The 22,930-nt window shown below is 41.0% G+C and overlaps 1 protein-coding gene across 2 annotated transcripts in view; it reads left to right on the forward strand.

Annotated features, from left to right (window-relative positions):
* The window catches only part of vps8 (VPS8 subunit of CORVET complex), a 34,158-nt gene extending 11,414 nt beyond the window's left edge, over positions 1-22,744 (forward strand). The window contains exons 14-45 of one of the 2 annotated variants that reach the window (XM_086163905.1): positions 373-543; positions 1,023-1,097; positions 1,742-1,777; positions 2,302-2,392; positions 3,498-3,544; positions 3,657-3,743; positions 6,044-6,090; positions 6,287-6,509; positions 6,589-6,678; positions 7,601-7,652; positions 7,738-7,780; positions 7,985-8,057; positions 8,690-8,809; positions 9,059-9,130; positions 10,354-10,473; positions 13,602-13,658; positions 13,732-13,814; positions 14,256-14,340; positions 14,600-14,704; positions 14,794-14,883; positions 15,762-15,808; positions 15,886-16,030; positions 16,439-16,528; positions 16,675-16,833; positions 17,288-17,369; positions 17,608-17,690; positions 17,922-18,002; positions 19,900-20,069; positions 20,138-20,306; positions 21,586-21,639; positions 21,974-22,054; positions 22,353-22,744. In XM_086163905.1, coding sequence (XP_086020031.1) covers positions 373-543; positions 1,023-1,097; positions 1,742-1,777; positions 2,302-2,392; positions 3,498-3,544; positions 3,657-3,743; positions 6,044-6,090; positions 6,287-6,509; positions 6,589-6,678; positions 7,601-7,652; positions 7,738-7,780; positions 7,985-8,057; positions 8,690-8,809; positions 9,059-9,130; positions 10,354-10,473; positions 13,602-13,658; positions 13,732-13,814; positions 14,256-14,340; positions 14,600-14,704; positions 14,794-14,883; positions 15,762-15,808; positions 15,886-16,030; positions 16,439-16,528; positions 16,675-16,833; positions 17,288-17,369; positions 17,608-17,690; positions 17,922-18,002; positions 19,900-20,069; positions 20,138-20,306; positions 21,586-21,639; positions 21,974-22,054; positions 22,353-22,478 — 3,054 coding nt within the window. In that variant the 3' untranslated portion in view covers positions 22,479-22,744. The remainder of the gene's footprint in view (positions 1-372; positions 544-1,022; positions 1,098-1,741; positions 1,778-2,301; positions 2,393-3,497; positions 3,545-3,656; positions 3,744-6,043; positions 6,091-6,286; positions 6,510-6,588; positions 6,679-7,600; positions 7,653-7,737; positions 7,781-7,984; positions 8,058-8,689; positions 8,810-9,058; positions 9,131-10,353; positions 10,474-13,601; positions 13,659-13,731; positions 13,815-14,255; positions 14,341-14,599; positions 14,705-14,793; positions 14,884-15,761; positions 15,809-15,885; positions 16,031-16,438; positions 16,529-16,674; positions 16,834-17,287; positions 17,370-17,607; positions 17,691-17,921; positions 18,003-19,899; positions 20,070-20,137; positions 20,307-21,585; positions 21,640-21,973; positions 22,055-22,352) is intronic. The other variant, XM_086163914.1, reaches the window with a different exon arrangement.
* The last annotated feature ends 186 nt before the right edge of the window (positions 22,745-22,930 follow it).

Raw genomic sequence — 22,930 nt, forward strand, 5'->3', positions numbered from 1 at the left:
AGTACGTACGCTTGAGGCGTGTTTGTAAATCGCAAAACTGAATGATAGCAGCACATCTTTAAACATGTATGGAGGAGGGATGGTGCAGATCTGCCAGGAGATTTATGGATGGAGTGACAGAGGAGAAGTTAGTTGACATGAGTTTAAAATTAAGTCCTATTCAGGCATTCATTTGAGTCGTTCTGTCATTTTGAAATATTCACAGTTATTGATGGTTTGCCTCTTAATCACAGAAAAACTATGCTGGCTAATAAAGCTGTTTCACCAGCATATACGAAAATGATTTCATTGCAGAGTAATTTTAATATTAGATGTGTTTTTATTACAACATTTTGGATCATTTTTACTCGTATCCATGTCGTCTGCGTGCAGTGGATCAACAGCCGCACGCTGGTTTTGGTGGACAGCCACGAAAAGCTGCTGGTCGTCGACCGGCCCAGCCAGGAGGTTCTGGAGACCCTGGACCTGGAGCAGGTGCAGCTGGTCTACAACAGCCGCCACTTCAAATCTCTGGCCACCGGAGGAAACGTCTCCCAGGCTCTGGTGAGGCATTTAGCGATGGGAGACGGAAGGACTTCAAATATCAAGCGTGACGCTTTAAGACGAGATGCTCTTTGGTAATCTGAACTTGAAGTGAAGAAGGTAAAAAGTTTCTCTGAATTAATAAACTTGTAAGTATTGATTCATTTTTTGAGGCATTTCAGCTTTTCATATATTTTTAATTTGACAAAATCACAAATTTCAACATACACGTGTGCCTTGGATGATGTACGACCAGGAACTACTGGTAATGTAAATTGTTAAACAGCTTTTTAACATCACTGTAATAAACTAGAAGGATACGACGTCTTCCAGACGTCCATCAAAATACTTTGCAGCCTTTTTAGATGCAAATAAATAAACAAACAAACAAACAAAAGAGCCCATTTTCATGGCCCATTTTCAACATAGGTTCCTGCCTTAGCAGGAACAACACATATACACATCATCTGAACCAGATCTTTGTGTGTTCTGTGTTTCAGGCTTTGGTTGGAGAAAAGGCCTGCTACCAGTCAGTGTCAAGTTATGGAGGACAGATTGTTTACTTGGGGACCAAGGTATGGTGTTGTATTTGTGTATTATAATATTTGTGAATTTGCCAACCCCATACTTCAGAATATATCTAACAACATTTAAGTATTTAAGACAGTCAATGATAAAATGTAATATTTAGACTTTTTTCTTTATGTCCTGTCTCTTCCTAACAGTTTATAAGCGCCATCCGTTAAGGATTCCTAACCAAAGAAAATATGATAAAACGTTGTTTTTCGCGAAGCGTGTTTTAATCATACTTTTTATGACCGCCCACCAATTTCAAGACTTAAATGTAACGTTTTTTTTTAATCATGGCCTTTCGGGAACTAAATAAATATGCCCAAAAGTACAATTGAACCACAACTAAATAGAAACCCAGTCAAAACACCACTGTTACTAATCATTAACAACTTAAAAGTTGTCTGTAGGTTTTTAATTTCTATTAGCTCAGATGCCAAACCTGAACATATCACGAATAAATAATATTTGTAATTGAACAGTTCAGACCTGCATATACATTTTTAGCCATAACCTGACACTTGCACTGCAACCAAACAAACAGGCTAACCTATGGTAAGAATTTATAGTTGTACCTTTTTTTTTTGGTTCATGAATAAAACTTTGCTTAATAAGCAAAGCTGCATGTTCACGTTCTTCTGTTTTTCAGTCAGCTCACATCATCACCCTCAGGAGCTGGAGAGAGGTATGTCCCTTCTCTTACTTTTGCACCTGCTACTGTTGCAACCCAAACCGCTGTCTTTGAAAATATGTAACCGATATTTGAAATAAAATTTTTTTTTTTTTTGGTGACTTGTCTCACACACAGAAACACAACGTTATCTATTATAGAGTATATTCTTCACGAGTGTGCAAATAATGTGAAGAAAATGGATGGAATTTAGTGTTATAAACGCCTGAAAAGGCTATACAGAGAAATAAGATACTCTCAAATAGAGGCTTTCATAAATGCGTTAAAAATAAAATGTGAGTGTGTAACAATGGTACCACTTTGATAATGCATTCATGGCATAACCGATTACACATTTTTGTGTGTGTGTTGTGTATCTTTGTTAAACATGTTTAAAAATACATAAACAAAAAAACAAAGGACACAGTGTCTGATTTTATACTTACTCCATGTTATCCGTGTTCTAGACTAACCATGTTTTAATCCTGTGAATTTCGACTGAAAAATATTGACAAATAAATTTCCCCTTGTTTCTCCAGCGTATAGACTCGCTGCTAAAGCAGATGGATTTCGCTGAAGCACTTTCCTTGGCCTGGTCTTTTCATGAGGGCACCGCAAAGGCAGTGCTTGGTGGGTATGACGTTCATTTAGAAGAAATCTGGAAAATCATTCAGAATCAGAAAAACTTTATTTGTCCTGGAGGGGCAACATCAAAATTGTGAACATTAAGAAATAAATAAGGATATTTACAGGGCCCAATATTGAGTCTATGTTTGGGTCCCTGAGCTCAGCCTGAGATTAAGGGACTTCCAGGAGGAACTTGGAGCAGAGTTGTTGCTCCATCCCAGTGAAAGGAAGCTGACGCAGGTGGTTTGAGCATCTGATTAGGATACCCACTGGTTGCTGCCCTAGTTAGGTTTTTCCAGGTACATCTAATTGGGCGAAGGCTAACCCAGCCACACCCTGCACTCACTGGGTAATGATAATGGGGACTAGTTTAGCAGAAGAAGAGTCACTGTCCAGAGGCACAGTCTAAACCAGGGGTCGGCAACCCGTAACACCCAAAGAGCCATTTGGACCCGGTTTCCTCGGAAAAGAAAACACTGGGAGCCATAATTACTTTTTGACGTCTAAAATAAAGGTACCACTGTATATATTGCTTTTTATTACCTTTACACTTTGTATAAACAAGTGTGAAGTGTGTTGCTTCTGAAATTCACAAAGTATTACGGAGAAAATTAAATTTTATATATGTAATGATCTCATTTTGAGCTTTGGGCTTTCAGAGTGTGTAGCGGAGCCTTGACCTGAATTTTAAAAATAAATCGGGAAAAAATCACAGTGTCAGTGAATTAAAAAAAAAAAAATTTTTTACAAAATATCTTCATAAATATCTATTTTACCTGGTTTATGGGACTTCTGCTCCTGAACTTCTGCGCACAGCATCTGCAAATCGGGACTTTACCGGCTGGCGGGTATACTAGCTTCCACCAGTGTGACGTTATTTTGAGCGGCGAAAAATAATAAATGAAATTTTATTTGAAATTTCAAGATCACAATAATCTTCCAACTTAGAACTAAAAGTTAAAAAAAGGAATTAACACAAATGAAATACACTTCAATTAAATATTTATAATTTATTCTCCCAAGCCACTCGGAGCCGCAGTGTAAAGATGAAAGAGCCGCGGGTTGCCGACCCCTGGACTAACATCTTTTTGACTTGGATTCATTTCAGGCTTGTTTGGAGACCCGGCGAAAAGGAAGGGTGTTGTAGCTGACAAGGTAAATGTATTACAACATCATCTTCATTTCTACATCTGTTGTACAATGAAAAAACGTTTTTTCAAGATTCTTATATTGGTGTTTGAACTTGTTCCTTTTGTCCTTTATGGAGATGGTGGAGATCCTGTTCCAGTATACGGAGTACGCTTTGAGGAAATGTCCCGAACAAGGCAAGGTTCAAGCGATGGAACATTTTCAAGTAAGCACTGGGAAAACAATACAATGAACAGTGTCCACTCTCAAACTGCCTCTGTTATTATGAACATTTTCAACTCTAGAATCCCTGAGTGTGTGTGTGTGTGTGTGTGTGTTCATATATACTGTATATTAGCAGTATTTGCGTTGAGAATGCTAATAGAAAAGTACCGAGACGGTCAGAGGGAGTTGCATTGCGTTTTTGTAAACCTAGAAAAAGCATATGACAGGGTGCCAAGAGAGGAGCTCTGGTATTGTATGAGGAAGTCTGGAGTGGCAGAGAAGTCTGTTAGACTGGTGCAGGACATGTATGCTCGCTGTGAGACACTGGTACGGTGTGCTGTAGGGGTAACAGAGAAGTTCAAGGTGGAGGTGGGAATCCATCAGGGATCAGCTCTGAGCCCCTTCTTGTTTGCAATGGTGATGGACAGGCTGACAGATGAGGTTAGACAGGAATCTCCATGGACCATGATGTTTGCGGGTGACATTGTGATCTGTAGTGAGAGCAGACAACAGGGAGAGGAAAACCTAGAGAGGTGGAGGTATGCTCTGGAAAGGAGAGGAATGAAAGTTAGTCGCAGCAAGACAGAATATATGTGTGTGAATGAGAGGAACTCGGGTGGAACGGTGAGACTACAGGGAGTGGAGATCAAGAAGCTGGAGGATCTCAGGTACTTAGGGTCAACAGTCCAGAGCGTAGGAGAGTGTGGAAAAGAGGTGAAGAGACGGGTCCAAGCAGGTTGGAATGGGTGGAGAAAAGTGTCCGGGGTACGAAGGGATAGAAGACTTTCAGACAGAATAAAAGGAAAGGTGTACAAGACAGTGATGAGACCAGCGATGATGTTTGGACTAGAAACTGTTCCAATGACCAAAAGACAGCAGGCAGAACTAGAGGTTGCAGAGATGAAGATGTTGAGGTTCTCTTTGGGAGTGACCAGGATGGAGAGGATCAGGAATGAGTCTATCAGAGGAACGGCACATGTTAGATGTTTTGGAGAGAAGGTCAGAGAAGCCAGACTGAGATGGTTGGGTCATGGACAGAGGAGGGATAGAGAATATATTGGTAGACGGATGCTGGAATTGGAGCTGCCAGGCAGGAGGTCTGGAGGAAGACCAAAGAGAAGGTTTATGGACGTCGTGAGAGAAGATATGAAGGTAGTTGGTGTGAGAGAGGAGGATCCAGAGAATAGGGTGAGATGGAGAAAGTTGACTCGCTGTGGCGACACCTGAAGGGAAAAGCCGAAAGAAGAAGATTAGACTTTGGGAAAGCTATTGTTGCCATACGCAGAAGCAATCATGCTAATTAGAGTATTCTAATTCACTTTTGTACACAACAACAGAAAGTGGACTGAAAGAACTGTAATTGAAGAGAGATGCAGTGATATTTTTAAATGTACAGAAAAAGCCGTTGGACATAACAATAATTGACATAGGCAACTGCTTACTGCTTGTGAAGAATCTAGTAGAACTTGTTGATACATGTCTTGAAGTTTTGCCTCTCTTCCAATTTGTGTCTTTAGTTGTAAATGTGGGAAGTCTCATGGTATGTACAGCCCAAGAAGGGGGGGTTGACCCTGGATCTGCGCTGCGCCCAGGGTGAAAAGTGACGTTGACACCTCAGTTTGGTTTTTGGAGCAGGGGGTTTGAATGGGGTTCGTTGAGGTCAGATCTGAATCGTTGGGAACGCCAGGTCCTGTTGGTCAAACCTCAGCAGTCAGTCCAATGGCTGTTTGCCCAATTTGTGCATCATCACTGCATTAGGTAGCTTATACAACATTCTCAAGCTTATGCCAGGGCGTTGTGTTGTTGGTTCACCGTCTTACCCTCTTCCATGGCTACCCAACAAGCTGCTTTACACTACGTGTTCAGCTTTCCTCAACAATTTGAGCAACTATGGTTCTTCTGTTGGACTCTATAAGTCTCTGCTGTCCATATGCATCAACGAGCCTCCGCCGGTCATGACCCCTCTTTCCTCGGGCCAGTTTTTTTAGTTATTGACCGTTACCAATCAGACGCTGCATTTTTGGATTTGTCATCCTTACAAGGACATCCTTACATTTGTGTATGTTTCCTGCCTCAGTTTCTGAATTCAGTATGAGAATTTTCACTTGGAATCCCAAGTCCATTGATGTGCCACTGTAACCAAATAATCAATGTTCCTTACATCAGCTACGTGTTATCTTAATATGTATATGTGTTTGCGAATGTTATATTGGTGATTTTCTGCTTAGACTTCATGTCTTATCACTGTTTTTGTCCAAGTTACATTGAGTTTAAGTGTTTTTTTTCAATGCTGCGGTTTAGGAGGTGGTTCCTGTCCTGGTAGAATACTGTTTGCTGCTCCAAAGGACGTAAGTGTTCATGCCTTGCACAGAAGCACTCAGGCACCGATGAAACCATAGAATGGGAATTTAAACATCATCCAACAGAAACTGATTTTTGCTGAAAGCAAATGCAGTGGAGCAGAAAAACTGACAGCCTACCGTAATTTTCACTTTGTGTGTTTGTGTGTGTGTGTGTTTGTGTGTGTGTGTTTGGGGGGGGCAGCGACCTGTTACTCAACAAGTTTTATACCCAACTGGCTGAGAACCCGATTGCCAAAGGTGTTTTTCTGGAATCTCTGGAGCCCTACATCGTTGTGGACCGCCTCGATCACCTGACCACGCCAGTCATGAAGGACCTCTTGGCACATTTCAATTGCAATGGTCTGATGGATAGCCTGGAAAGATGCATTGTGCATCTAGATGTCACCAGTTTGGACATACAGAAGGTGCATTTGGTTGTTATATAGCAATCAGCCTCTTCTTCAGCTGTGGAATCCTCAATAACACTATGGTGTTTGCTCCAAGGTGGTTCAGATTTGTTGGGAGAACCGTCTTTACGATGCAATGATCTATGTGTTCAACAGCGGCATGAATGACTACATCATGCCCATGGAGGTAAGTTCACTGCGAGAAGGTTGATGTTTGAAGAAAAAGTACAGCGAGGCTGTGTTTCATTATTTATCTGTTGGTTAAGAATGTGCCGGGATTTGTTTTTCAGTCGCCTGCACAGACTTACGCATCAAAGTGCAAGAACACTAGTATGCATTTCAGCTTTAGTTTGCTTTTTTTACTCTTATTTTTCAAGCAAACAATATTCTTTTATTTGGATCCTTTATTGACGATGACAGCATGGATACTGTGACTGTTTTTGTCAACATCAAAACAGCAAATATTTTTAGACATACCAATACAATAGTTCCTCACCATATCACCTTTGGTGGTTTCACTTTTTAATGTACGGTAGTTTATTATCGCAGATTTTTCACTGTATCACGGGTTTTTGAGGTTTAAATGCATTTTTTAGGTGGCAGAGGAACTATCATAGAAAAAGTGCAACTTCTCGACATGTTAAAGCAAGGGAGAAGCTTAAATGTATGGTCGCTACTTCACAAATTTCCATTTATTCCAGTTGATTCTGGAACATAACCACCGAGATAAACAAAAGACTACTGTGATATCTATGTATATGTATATATACATACATACGTATGTATGTTTATATATACGTATATAAACGTATATTTACGTATATGTATGTATGTATATGTATATCCATGTGCATATATGTATGCATGTATGTAATTGTATGTGTATATATACACACATATATATGTATACATATATGTGTGTGCATATTTATATATATATTTATTATTTCACATTATTGTTTGCTAGGTTTAGCAAAAATTACCAAGTTTAGTAAACAGATATCACTGGAATTTTTAAATTGTCTTTAATTAGATGATTACCAGATGATTTCAAATCCTTCAGGTTTTGCATGGTTTATTAATGGACATTAATCTTGCTTACGTTTCAGAAACTCTTTGCTGTGATTTGCCCGCCACTCCGGGAAAAAAGGTCCCTCACAGGTAAAACTGGGGAAACACGTTTCCCTAAGAATTTATGCGTAAAGTTGGAAGAAAAAAAAACAATTTTGTTCTTTTCCTTGGACAGATGAAGAAGTGGTAGTGGGAAACAAGCTTTTGGTGTATATAAGGTCAGTAGGAGAAAATGCATCTTGCACCTCATGGCTCTCTGATTACATTATCTTGATTCCAACAAGTAAACAACTGACCAGAAAATGCTCCAAAATAAAATGTATCGGATAATATATGGTTGAAAGTGCTGCCTCGCTATTTTGGTTGGAGCTGATCGTCCTGAGCAAGTGATCCTCGTCATGATCGCTTTTGTTTGTATCTAGCTGCTGCCTTGCGGGAAGAGCATATCCGCTCGGGGACATCCCTCAGGATCTTGTTGTTCAAGTCAAGAACCAGGTATGTAGAAATCACGAGTGTCCAGGTCAAATTTGTAAAGCTGTATAAGCGCTGTTGGCAGGAGAAAGGAACAGGAACTCGTCAAAAAAGTGCTAAATCATGCGGTTATCATTAAAAGACCTCTAGTTCAATATTCAAGATGCGGACTCAGTCATGTAGGAGAAGGCACGGCTCATCAAAAATAGAATATCATCTCTGAATATCATCTTCTCTGAGGACACACAGCGTTTAGGTAGGGTTTGGTTCTGACATAATCGTGCTGGAATAAGTTTAAGTATCGTACAAATATCAGCCATCTCATATTGTGCTTGGCCCAATACGTCTGGTCAAAATTATTTTTCCGACATCCTGGAAATATGGGACTGGCTGAGAAGAAAAAAGTGGAGCCAGATAAGAACGAATAAGGCCAAACTGAGAAAATATTGTTTTGATTTAAGACTTTTCTGTATAGGGGGACCCTTTTGTTAAAAGCAACAAATAATATATGGCATTTATTTAGTATGAGCTCAGGGTTTTTCTCCTTAGTTTCAGATTTTCTTGCTTCACTCAAGAATCTGTGTGTCAGATTCAGGCTGTTGTGCCGGCACTGTGTGTGATGTGTGTGTGTTTGTTTTTGTGTGTGTGTTTCTCAGGTATTCGAGTTCCTGATTCGTCTCCATTCAGCAGATTCTTTCGAGGAGGAGGACATTTTTCCATTTATTCGTACGCTCCTCCACTTTGACACGCGGGAATTCCTGAATGTCCTTGCCATGGTGAGATTTTAACTCCTGCCTTCCTTGGAAAAAAGAAATCAGCATTCTTATATATCTTATTTTCTAACGAATGTATGTTTGACTAAAACAAAACATTTAAACTATGACTTCTAATAGCCACTGTGTATTTATATATAAAAAGTGCTGGCATCCTTGTCTTGTTTTTGTTCTATTTCAGTTCAGAAAATTGTCATTGACAAACAGGATTTGTTTTCACAGTGTTTCTGTCATTGGGTTTCTCCCTTGCAGACATTTGAGGACTTCAAGAATGACAAACAGGCTCTTGAATACCAGCAGAGGATCGTGGACATCTTACTTCAGGTGAAAGGACAAAAAAAAAAAAGATAAACAAATTAGTCTTATATAACCATTTCCACAAATGTCTTTCAATTATTAGCAAATCAGTCTGCTTCCAAAAAGTAGTTATATAATAATGATCCTCACACAGTGTCATACAGTATCACGTACCCCTTTATTTAAATGCATGGTTTATTTTACAAGAAGTACATTTTTTTTTTTACATGAGCACCCCGAGAAGTGAATTTGCACACTCCAGCAACAAATATATGATATATTAGTCCGATCGGGCCGGTCTATTGCACTCGCTGCAGCTCCGTCCCACTTGTCTATCCCAGGGGTCGGCAACCCTTAACACCCAAAGAGCCATTTGGACCCGGTTTCCTCGGAAAAGAAAACACTGGGAGCCGCAATTACTTTTTGACGTCTAAAATAAAGGTACCGCCGTATATATTGCTTTTTATTACCTTTACACTTTGTATAAACAAGTGTGAAGTGTGTTGCTTCTGAAATTCACAAAGTATTACGGAAAAAAAAAAAAAAAAATGTAATGGACTCATTTTGAGCTTTGGGCTTTCAGAGCGTGTAGCGGAGCCTTGACCTGAATTTTAAAAATAAATTGGGAAAAAATCACTGTGTCAGTAAACAATAAAAAATAAATATTTGCAAAATATCTTCATAAATATTTATTTCACCTGGTTTATGGGACTTCTGCTCCTGAACTTCTGAGCACAGCATCTGCAAATCGGGACTTTACCGGCTGGCGGGTATACCGGCGAGTGTGACGTTATTTTGAGCGTCGAAAAATAATAAATATAATTTTATTTAATATATCAAGATCACAATAATCTTCCAACTTAAAACTAAAAGTCAAAAAAAGGAATTAACACAAATGAAATACACTTCAATTGAATATTTATAATTTATTCTCCCAAGCCACTCGGCGCCGCAGTGTAAAGACGAAGGAGCGGCGGGTTGCCGACCCCTGGACTCGCACCTGTAAACTTCTCAAACGCTGCACTAGGAGTATCGCCGCTGCTCGATCATGGCACACCATTCTTATTTTTCAAAGTGATATTTAGTGCATGAATTTTTTTTTCCCATGAAGGGCTAAAATCTGAAAAAGGATTAAAAGAATTTTCCCTTCAAGCAGGCAAAGGGTTCCCAGGTTAATGCTGGTAAAGAGGTTACTGCACAGTTACATGTGGTTGGTTTGTTGACGCTTCACACAACTCCTTGTTTCCCAGGTGATGGTGGATAACCCTGACTTCACACCGTCCCAGGTGGGCGGGTTATTTATATTTTTGGCTCGTCAGTTGACCAAACCGGACAACACACTCTTTGTGAACAGGAAGCTCTTTGATCAGGTAACCAAGTATGTGAAGAAAGTTTTAGTCATTTAGTAATTACATTTTCTATTTAGCTCCCTCTCTTGTGGCACAGGACTTGAAAAGAGCAGGCAAAGGTCCAGGAGGGCAAACACATGAACACCTAAAAAAAAAACCAAAACACTATTTTATGTGGTTTATTTTTCATTATCTGGGTAATTTTCCTTTTGCTAATTTTCAAAGTAGAATTTGACAAGATCTGTTGGTACACTATGAACCTGGAGGGGCTCAGGTCCTTTTTCAAAGCGTTTCAAAAAAAACAAAAATCAAACATAGAGGTTTTAGTGAATAATTGGGCCGCGGAAAAACAAAAAGGAAAGAGATTTAATTACAGTCAGTTTGAATGGAATATGATATATATACTCTTAGGAGACCACTTGATAAAACTTGATTGGAATTTGTTTTAAAAAAGAACACACACTGTTTCTTTTTTGACTATCTATCGAGCTGTCCATCTATCTATCTATCTATCTATCTATCTATCTATCTATCTATCTATCTATCTATCTCTATCTATCTCTATCTCTCTATCTCTCTATCTCTCTATCTATCTATCTATCTATCTATCTATCTATCTATCTATCTATCTATATAGTGGGGAGAACAAGTATTTGATACACTGCTTCTTCCACTTGCAAAGCATGTAGAGGTCTGTCATTTTTATCATTGGTCCTCTTCAACTGTGAGTGACAGAAACAAAAATCCAGAGAAACACATTATATGATTTTTTTTTAGTAATTAATTTGCATTTTATTGCATGACATATGTATTTGATCACCCACCAACCAGTAAGAAAAGCAGCTCTCACAGACCGGTTAGTTCTTTAAGAAGCCCTCCTGTTCTGCACAAGGCTGGGATGGGCGACGGGACAACAGGTGAGCAGCTTGAAGAGAAGGAACAACTGTTGGCACAATTATTAGAAAATGGAAGAAAATGGTCCATGCATGATCTCACCTTGAGGAAGATGAAGGATCAGCCCAGAACTACACGGCCGGGCCTGGTCCAGGAGGGAGCTGAAACCTGGGCGACTGCCCTGAAACCTGAAGGATCTGGAGGAGATCTTTGTGGAGGAGTGGACCAGAATCCCTGCAGCAGTGTGTGCAAACCTGCTCAAGAACTACAGGAAACATCTGATCTCTGTAATGGCCAACAAAGGTTTCTGTACCAAAAGTTCTGTTTTTCAGATGTATCAAATACCTGTCATGTAAAAAAAAAACCTCACAGTTGAAGAGGACCTATGATAAAAATGACAGACCTCTACATGCTTTGCAAGCGGGGAAAAGCTGAAAACTTAGCAGTGTATCAAATACTTGTTCTCCCCACTGTATATATATATATATATATATATATATATATATATATATATATATATATATATACAGTCACCTGCCACTTTATTAGGTACACCATGCTAGTAACGGGTTGGACCCCCTTTTGCCTTCAGAACTGCCTCAATTCTTGGTGGCATAGATTCAACAAGGTGCTGGAAGCGTTCCTCAGAGAGTTTGGTCCATATTGACATGATGGCATCACACAGTTGGTGCAGATTTGTCGTCTGAACATCCATGATGCCAATCTCCCGTTCCACCACATCCCAAAGATGCTCTATTGGATTGAGATCTGGTGACTGCAGAGGCCATTTGAGTCCAGTGAACTCATTGTCATGTTCAAGAAGCCAGTCTGAGATGATTCCAGCTTTATGACACGGTGCATTATCCTGCTGAAAGTAGCCATCAGAAGTTGGGTACATTGTGGTCATAAAGTGATGGACGTGGTCAGCAACAATACTCAGGTAGGCTGTGGCGTTGCAACGATGCTCCATTGGTACCAAGGGGCCCAAAGAGTGCCAGGAAAATATTCCCCACACCGTTACACCACCACCACCAGCCTGAGCCGTTGATACAAGGCAGGACGGATCCATGCTTTCATGTCGTCGACGCCAAATTCTGACCCGACTGTCCGAATGTCGCAGCAGAAATCGAGACCCATCAGACCGGGCGACGTTTTTCCAATCTTCTATTGTCCAATTTCGATGAGCTCGTGCAAATTGTAGCCTCAGTTTCCTGTTCTTAGCTGAAAGGAGTGGCACCCGGCGTGGTCTTCTGCCGCTGTAGCCCATCTGCCTCAGAGTTGGACGTCCTGTGCGTTCAGAGATGCTCTTCTGCCTACCTTGGTTGGAACGGGTGGTTATTTGAGTCACTGTTGCCTTTCTATCAGCTGGAACCAGTCTGGCCGTTCTCCTCTGACCTCTGGCATCAACAAGGCATTTCCGCCCACAGAACTGCCGCTCACTGGATATTTTTTCTTTTTGGGACTATTCTCTGTCAACCCTAGAGATGGTTGTGCATGAAAATCCCAGTAGATCAGCAGTTTCTGAAATACTCAGACCAGCCCTTCTGGCACCAACAAGCATGCCACGTTCAAAGTCACTCATATCACCTTTCTTCCCCAAACTGATGCTCGGTTTGAACTGCAGGAGATTGTCTTGACCACGTCTACATGCCTAAATGCCCTGAGTTGCCGCCATTTGATTGGCTGATTAGAAATTAAGTGTTAACAAGCAGTTGGACAGGTGTACCTAATAAAGTGGCCGGTGAGTGTATGTATATATACAGGTATACGCACACACACATAGCTGCGTGAAAGCGAAACCGGGCCAAGAGCCACAGGTTGACCCTGTTCTACTCCGCTGACGTGTTGCTTTGACTAGGCAAAAGACAAAAAAAGGCCACCTGGTTCTTAGTCTGGTAAAAATGGTAAAGAGGCTGCAAAGAGACTTGCCGATAAAAGACCTTCTGCACTCCATTATGAAGCTGAGACGGCCCAGGAATGTTGCTGCTGCTCAGACATGTAGGGACTCACCAGAAACTGTTGTGCAGCTCCAAAGGGTATGACTGGGGAGAAGTGAAGCTTCCAGGCAAGTTGGTCCTGAGATAAGTTGAAGTTGGATGGTGAAGGAAGAAGATGGTGGTCTCTGAGCTTCATGAGGAGGTGACAGAAAGGCATGACCTGCATAGAAATGCGAGGAAAGGTGGTCGGAAAAAGTACAGGAGGGTCCACCTGAGAAGGGAGTGCAACTTCTCACCGTTACGCCTTTATCTCGTCAGGGTCTGGAGTTTCTGTGCAGACCGGACGATGACTCCAGACACACGGAGAGGCAGCAGGTCGGTGAAAACGCAACAGTCGTCGACCGGCTTGGTTCGAACGTCCGAATCAAAACGCCCCTTCTTTTCTCAGGTGCTGCTGGAATTGCTGCAGGTTGGGAGTGTGGTCCAGTTCGAGGAGGGAAGGCTGCTGGAGTTGGCCGAGAAAGCCAAGTTGTGAGTAGCTGAAACACACACACCGCTAAGCATTAAATAGTTGTGTAAAGAGCCAAAGAGCTCCACCGAACGCCACAGGAGGTCTTTCCTACCTGAGGCTATCAGACTTTTTAATTCCTCTTCCCTCAGCCGCAGGGAATCTTCAATCTTTGTAGTTACTGCTAACAGCTAAGACAATTTTTATTTCATTATATTTCATATTCTTCCTCCTTTCCACTATTGTCTATTACTGTTATGTTTTTTACTTGAAACTCTGGCACAACAATTTCCTTCGGGATTAATAAAGTTGTTCTCATCTCATCTCATCATCTAAAACAAAGTATTTAGACGTGGGGTGGCTGTGATATGTAAAAGGCGTGTTTTCTTCATGCTTATACTGTCATGGCTGGATTCTTACATTATTTCTGAACTACATTTATGTTTCTCTTTCTCCTCCCGTAGCTTTCAAATTTGTGAATTTCTTTACGAGAAGAAGCATCTGTATGACAAAATCATCGACTGCTACCTTACGGATCCCCTCAGAAAAGTAAACAAGCTTTTATTCGTTTCAAAATGATAAAAAGAGTAAATGTGATCAATTGAATGTTTGGATTTAGCATTTTCTATCTTAAGTATTTGGAATATTTTGGGTCAATGACATTTGGGGAGAGAGAGCATCTTGCCGGGGTTTCATACTCGATATTTGATTTCATGCTAAAAAGGCTCAAAAAGGTTGCAATTTTTCTGTCCTTTCATAAGAAAATAAATACTTTTATTTATTCTTTGGATTATTTCTATCAATTTTGTTTGAGGGCGAGGTCTTCAGCTACATTCACAATTTGCTGTCCATGCCGAGCTACACGGACGAGGAGAAAGAAAAAGTCAAGGCTGAGGCGCTTCGCCACGTGAAGGTCAGAAGAAACGCTTGATGAATCTGCGATTTGCAAATTCCAAAGAGATGGTCGACACATTTCCTTTCAACATTTCCAATGCGAAACAGGAGATGATAACACTCGACCCCGCCAAGTCCGCTGATCTGACAAGCTTTCACTTCGTGGAAGAGGTTCAACTGATCGTCTCTGAGATCCAGGTGAGGAGAAATCTGTAATATTTCTTTCAAATATCACAGAATGAAGGAATCAACTAAATAGAACGGGGGGCAGGGAAGGACTGAGACTTACAGTATATGTTAATCTTGATATATTCGTTTATATAATCCATTGGAATTGAGCGACCGATCGAAATTTTTCATCATGATGGGCACATGATAGCTTTCGTTAGATCAAGGAGCTTCCAAGTAGGTTGGAATGGATGGAGAAAAGTGTCAGGGGTACCAAGAGATAGAAGAACATCAGCCAGAATAAAAGGAAAGGTGTACAAGACAGTGGTGAGACCAGCGATGATGTTTGGACTAGAAACTGTTCCGATGACCAAAAGACAGCAGGCAGAACTAGAGGTTGCAGAGATGAAGATGTTGAGGTTCTCTTTGGGAGTGACCAGGATGGAGAGGATCAGGAATGAGTCTATCAGAGGGACAGCACATGTTCGATGTTTTGGAGAGAAGGTCAGAGAAGCCAGACTGAGATGGTCGGGTCATGGACAGAGGAGGGATAGAGAATATATTGGTAGACGGATGCTGGAATTGGAGCTGCCAGGCAAGAGGTCTGGAGGAAGACCAAAGAGAAGATTTATGGACGTCGTGAGAGAAGATATGAAGGTAGTTGGTGTGAGAGAGGAGGATCCAGAGAATAGGGTGAGATGGAGAAAGTTGACTCCCTGTGGCGACACCTGAAGGGAAAAGCCAAAAGAAGAAGAAGAAGAAGATGATAGCTTTCGTCATATTTGGCCGGGTCGTGTTTCTTTCGACATGTCGCGAAAAAGAAATGTAATTTCATTCAAGGCCTTTAAGAAAACACGCCTTAAAAACTTGCGTGTCCGCCTCTGTCTGGGTGTCTTCTCTCTGTTCAGGACGACGAGCTGCTGTTCAGGTTCCTGGTCTGCCTCCTGGAGCCGCGGTACTGTGTGATTCCCACCTCACCGTTCTAACACGCCTCCTCCTTTCCGTTCTAATATCATTTCTTTTCTTCATCAGGGAGGGCAATCAAGCCAGAGCCGCCTTCCCTCTGGAAGACGACCTCCACCAGCTTCTGTTGGAGCTGCTTTGCCGCTTCGCCCCGGATCAGCTCCTGCGCTTCCTGCAGACCTCCCAGCGCTACAGACTGGACGAAGCCATACAAGTATTTTAATGTGTTACTTACAGTGTGACAGAAGACCAAAAAAAAAAAAAGACAATGGAGGAATAAATACACATCAGCTGAGCCAGTTCGCTGTCTAAATTTGAGAAAAAAAAGTTCTTTTAGTTCACAATAACTAAAATGGAAAATTTCTTGAAATGACTATTAATGACTGAGTAACCTTTTCGATAAACATTCGTGTGTTTAATGTACTCGAATTCATGGATGAAGGATTCAATTTTGGCCTTCTTTTCTCCTCTCTTGCCCCCCTTTATGGATCATCTGCCCCCATCTGACCTGCTCCTCTACATCCTCTTCTCTCACATCTTTAAGAAATGAGGAATCTAATCGTCTCTAAATGTGTCGTGGTGTGCCGTCCCAATGTGAAATCACACTGCTGCCTTTCTTCAGATCACGGAGAAGCACCAGCACAGCGAAGCTACAGCCTATCTGCTGGAGAAGAAGGGAGACCTTCACGGAGCTTTCTCCGTTTTGCTGGAGGTAGGCTCATATATTCTCTGGATAATAAATAATGGCCAGATGGTGTGGGCCCTGCCGCTTCTTAAACCTGACACTCCCATGCACTTGGCGGTTTGTACCATAAACTTTTTAAATGCGCGGTGCATTTTTTTGTGCCCATCTTGAAGGGTTTAAAAGGAAAAGTGAGTCTCCTTCACGCCGAGAGCACGCCGGACGAGGAGGGAGCGGAGAGCCAATCAGCCGCGACGGAGGTAGAAGGGTCGCTGAACGACATCATCGCTTTGTGTTATCGGAATTCTCAGAACGTCGAGCAGCTGCAGAGAGAGGTAAGTGTGTGTTAGTGTAAAACAGAATAGAGACCCGAAATAGTCCCATGATGGGGAAATTTTAATTCACACAGCAGAAAGTTGACGGTGCGGTTGACTTAGTTGATTATTATAAGATAAGAGAATAGCATACAAAATATGAGAAAAAAATGAAAATGTAAGCGCAAAAATTGGAAGCTCGCTTTAGCGACATGAGCGTTTGGACGAATGAATCAGTAAAATGAAGTGTATTGTGGGCAGAGCTGGTGTGAAACAGATAAAAGTGTACATGTTATTAGAGAGAACACACACACATCTCTCTGAATCCCAACGTTTCAGTCACCTGTGCGCTTTAAATCGTAATTTTAAGTGATTTTGAAGCATTTCAAGACTTCCACAAACAAATGAATGTGCTACTTTAAACCCTTTTTTATCCCAAACGAACATTTTTTGTGCTTATTTTCCGTCCTTAAAGGTCATGTGGTTTCGTCTGTTGGAAGCCATGATGGCTCCTCAGAAACATGTGAAGGAGACGAGCGCCAAAAACACCTCTGAGGGTAAGCGCGCGCACACACACACACACACACACACACACACACACACACACGTCATGACTGAGGTCGCTAATGGATTTTAGCACGCTTGTCAGGCAACCATCTAAAGTTAGAACAATAAAATCAATGTGTAATTTAAATGAAAGCCCTGTTCTCCTTGGGCTTTTTTTATGGCTGGCCTTAAAAAATAAAATAAAATCATGTTGCCCGGAGGACCATTTAAAATGTCGCTTTTTTTCAGTGCTGAAGGGGATGACGATGAAAATCCTCAATAGCATGAGCCGCTTTATTTCACTGCCGGCCGTCATCCAGAAAATCCTGCAGGTTGGTATTCCTGGTGTGTGAGTGTGTGTGAGTGTGTGTTAACATGGAGACTGAGGACGAGCAACTAGAGCGTTTCTAAGAGCACGCGGTTTCCGCTAGCCGTTCCCGACGAGGACGAGAACGCTTTACGTTGTAGAAGTTGTTCAGCAATAATGTGATTTTAATAGGATTGTAGAAAAAGTAGAATTAGTAGATTTATTTTTTTCACTTTTAATACACATCACCCTCCAGGACCCAGTGTACGGCACAGGGAAGCTGGCAGAGATAAAGGGCCTTATTCTGGGGATGCTGGACACCTTCAATTATGAACAGGTAAAACGTGCTTGTCTATATCAGCATAATATTTCGTTACATTCAAGATCCAAAGGGCTCATTGTCGTATGAACTGTCTGGAAATGTGTTTCGCTGCACAATGATATTATTTTTGCTGTCCGTGGTGAAGCCAGATGGGTAGCAAAAATAAACCAGAGCAATAAATAGACAGCATATTATTGCAGCTCGGTTGTGACCTACAGACCCGTTGAGCAACACCAATTCTGAAGACAAGTTGTGTATAAATGGTGCTGCTGGACAAGTTAAAAAAGAGTCTGATGTTACACTGCATCCAGAAAGTGACAAAGCTTCTTGCATTTACTTCTTGCAGTTTGACCCCAAAGTTTGGTTGTTATGGGTTTTTTTTTCTTCGTCCGAAGACCCAAAACAAAAGCTTGTTTCTATCGCAGGATCTGGCGACAGTAACGCTCCGCCACAGGGCTAAAATTAGCGGAACAGCGGATGTTTTGATCCATGGTCTTTTCAAAAAAAAAAAAAATTTGACACACCGCATTTTGTGGACCATAAGGCGCACCATATTATAGGGTGCGTGATAAAACATACGGTTTTTAAAGCGAAACAAAATATTCAATTTAGTTGAGCTTAATGCATCTCATTCATCACGATTTGTTCCCTCAGAAACTGTTTGGTTTTCTTTTCTTGGCACGGTTCATCTGCTCGCTTCCTCCACTTCCGCACTATTGATACACTCATGTTGAATTCTTTGGCGGCTCCTCTGTTCACATCAACTACTGCGCAACTGATAGCCTTGAGTTAGATTTCTGCTTTGTAAGCATGTTCCTTGACAGGTGTCATTTTTGGGGGTCCTCATGCACACAAATGTACAGTCATTATAATTATGTTGAAGGTTGGAACAACATTGTAATCTAGCACGACATAATTAGTCATCTAACCAAGGACCAGCTTTTATACAATGTCCCTGTGTCAAGTGGGAACTTATATGTATGAGTACACACACACACACACAAGCACACACACATGGGTACCTACATATATGCACATATAGATATATATACACATACATATATAAAAATACATACATGTATAATTATATATATATGCCATACAGACATATATAAACACATTTATACATACATATGCACATACATATACGCACACGTACATACCGTAATTTCCGGACCATTGAGCGCACCTCAATATAAGCCGCACCGGCTAGCCGATCGCTATCCTGGTCTTCCGCTTGCGCACTAAAACCGTCAAAGTGGTCTTCTTCCGTGGCGGAGTTGAGCGGATTCAGAATGTCCCGGTCATTTCATCGGTCCGATGTGACGAGGATAAATGTTTTAGGGGTGCGAAGCTCGTTAGCCCCCCCACCAAAAAATCCATAAATTTGCTGCATCAAGCCGCAGTGTTCAAAGCGTGTGAAAAAAGTCACAGCTTATCGTCCGAAATTTACACTATTCACACAAATCACAAATACACACACACACACACACACACACACACATACATATATATATATATATATATACACACACACACATATCACTGACTGGAGGGGGTAATTAATTATGCAAACAATTATATTCCTTTATATATTTCTATTTCATTTACATTACTTTGTAGAAATTTGTTTTCACTTTGATAGAGAGTTTTTTTCCAATAAATTTTTGTGTTAAAAAGCCAAATTTTATTGACCATGATTGATTTATGAAAGCACTAAATGGGTAAAACATCCAAGGGGGTGAATACTTATGATAGACAGTGTACATATAAACACACATACATATATACACATACATATATATACATACACATATATGTTCACTCACATACATATATACAGATGTAAATACATACCGGAATATAAGTTGCATGGCCTTATAGTGTGAAAAATACGCTATGTGTATTTCAGACTTTACTGGAAACCACCACCAGCCTTTTAAACCACGACCTCCACTGGTCCCTGGCTCACCTGCGTGCCGCCGTGACCCGAGGCCTCCACCCAAGGCAGGAGTACTGCAACATCTGCCTGCAGCAGTACAAGAGATGGCAGGACCCCAGTGAGGAGCTGGTGGTGTTCAGGTAATTTTGGCGTATAATTTTTGCACAAATACAGGCGTTCTCGGTAAACATTTCTCGGCCTTTCCCAGCTGTGGCCACCCGTACCACCTGCGGTGCCTCCTGCAGAAGCATGGCGAGAGCGGCTTCCCTCTAGGGCCGCAGCAGCAGCAGTGGGGATGCTACAAGTGTTCGTGCACCCACGCCGGAAGGCCCGACACCGCGCTGTCGGACAGAAGCAATGGCACGTCGCTGGCTCAGGTGTGTGTGTTTGGTATTTCTGTTGGAAAAGGAAAACACGAGTAGTAGTGTGTCGAGATGTAAACAGTCCAAGGCTTCTTATTTGTTGCAGCTCGACGTGTGTTAGCATGTGCAGGTATGCTCGCGCGTCACATCTTCTCTAGATTAATCTCCTGCAGCTGACTTGCCGGGCGTGCGCTGTGTTTATTTGGATCCTAAATCTGAACGAATTGTAAAATTCTTTAAAGTATTAAATACTTTGTTCTTTACATAGTTGAATGTGCCGATAACAAAATCACACAAAAATAATCAATGGAAATGAAATGTATGAACCCATGGAGGTCTGGATCTGGAGTCACACTCCAAATGAAAGTGGAAAAATACACTCCAGGCTGATCCAACTTAGATGTAATGTTTAACAAGTCAAAATAAGTCAGTGTTGCTTCCCAGGTGGACACTTTGATTTCACAAAAGTGTGATAGACTTGGAGTTACATTGTGTTGTTTAAGTGTTTGTTGTATTTTTTTCGAGCACAGGACTGTCTCAAAAAATTAGAATATTGTGATAGAGTTCTTTATCTTCTGTAATGCAATTCCAAAAACAAAAATGTCTTACATTCTGGATTCATTACAAATCAACTGAAATATTATAAGCCTTTTAATATTCTAATATTGCTTATTATGGCTTACATCTTAAGAAAACTCAGAAATCCTATCTCAAAATATTAGAACATCATGAAAAAGTAATTTTTGTTTTTTTCAATTGCATTAGAGAAGATAAAGAACTTAATCACAATATTCAAATTTTCTGAGACAGTCCTGTATGTGTGAGTATATATACTTGTATATATGTATTTTTTATATTTGTTCAAGTATGTATAAGTGTATACATATTTGTATATACATATGTATAGGTATATATGTGTATGAATTTATGTTTGTATGTATGTATATATATATATTTGTATGTTTATGTTTGTACATATGTATATATACATGTACATGTGTAAAAATGTATGTATTGATGTGTATATATATGTATATATATGAAATGTGTATATACGTATATAAATGTGTGTATAATTATGCATATAAATATGTTTGTACATTTGAATATATGTATATATAATGCAGCCTCAGGGCGGCACTGGCCCGTGCATATATATATATATATATATATACACATACACATGTACATACACATATATATATATGATGCATGACACTGCCATTCACCTGATTCTATCATAGTTTCAAACAACATTAATGCTAAGTAGCTGCTAACGTCCTCTCTGTCTCAGACTCATCTCACATCACTGCACTGCGACGCCGGCGCTCCAGCCCACCAGAAGAAGGTAACGTTCAATCATACTTTTGCTTCTGCGTCGGATAAACGTGTCATTTTCATTTGACATTGAGTTTGAGCAGCGGCCGGTCACCAAAACTACTGACATGCTAAAGGGAAAGATACTGAGCTTACTTGAGCCCGGTGTGTAAATATATCAGCGTGTTGAAGCTTTATTTACAACCCCTCTGCAAATAGTGCAGAAATGTATATCTTGTTGCTGCAGGATGACTAGAAAATGCTAATGTCCTGATGGTTCCTGCACTTTTTATCTTGGCAATGATCTGCAGCTCAATGATAATGACCTTAATCGTGCTCCTAATGGTTTCCTTATCGTGTTTCAGATTAGTTTTGATGCCTCGTTGGACTTCCAGCAGCAGCAGTCCTGGGACCAGCTCCGCTGTCTGTACCAGGGACCGTCGAGGGTACGGCCTCCCATACTCGTGTCTCGATTTCCGCTGAAGAAACAGCCTGTTTGAATCATACACTAGTAACTTTAATTTTCATTGGGAGACGATTAAACATCCAATCCAGAAGTTTATTTACAAATTGTAATCCAGAGGTGAGATCATTCTGTCAGCGATCAAGTGACCAGAACGTGACCAAGCATCACTTCAGGGACACAAACATCGGGGTGAATCGTGTTAGCCGGTGTAGCTTATGTTGTTCATGCCGCGTTAATCCCCACCATTCTTTCTAATTCTCCTCCCCTCTCTTTCCCAGCTCTCCATCCTTATGGATCTCTCCCATTGCCATGGCAACGAGAAGCCCGGGGTTCTGTTTCCGCTCCAAACAGGCCCGGAGAGGTGTCAGCTCAAACTCTCTCCCCCGCCTCTGCTGGAAGAATAGTAGACTGATCCAAAAACTATCGTATCATTTTCACTTTTGAAACATTCACGTGACCTAATCCGACCCCCAGAGCAGGTTTGTCTTTCGTTGGAAATGGACGAGATGAAGGCCTGCTGGTCAACCTGTTTCCAGAGAACTACGCCACCCTTCGTAAAAGGTCCAGTACACTTGCTACCCCTTGTAGATGTGATTTCCCCCTGCTAGCTGCAATCACTGTTATTGCTTCTCCAACTAAGACTCATACACGCTGATTAATCAACTGAAAACCAGTGTCACATGTGTCAAACTTTATAAACTATGTATTTATGGTTTTATGTGATTTTTTTTTTTTTTTTATATCACTTGTTGCACAGACCATGAACACATTTTTTGTGCAGTTTGTCTCTCTCAATTAAAATATCTGGCGCGCTTCGCATCTCGGGCCGTATTCAAAGATCACCTGTGCTCAGTGC

Source organism: Fistularia commersonii, chromosome 2 (assembly GCF_037954325.1).
Source record: "Fistularia commersonii isolate RoL2024-O1a breed Wild chromosome 2, RoL_Fcom_v1.0, whole genome shotgun sequence".
In the NCBI taxonomy this organism is placed as follows: domain Eukaryota; kingdom Metazoa; phylum Chordata; class Actinopteri; order Syngnathiformes; family Fistulariidae; genus Fistularia; species Fistularia commersonii.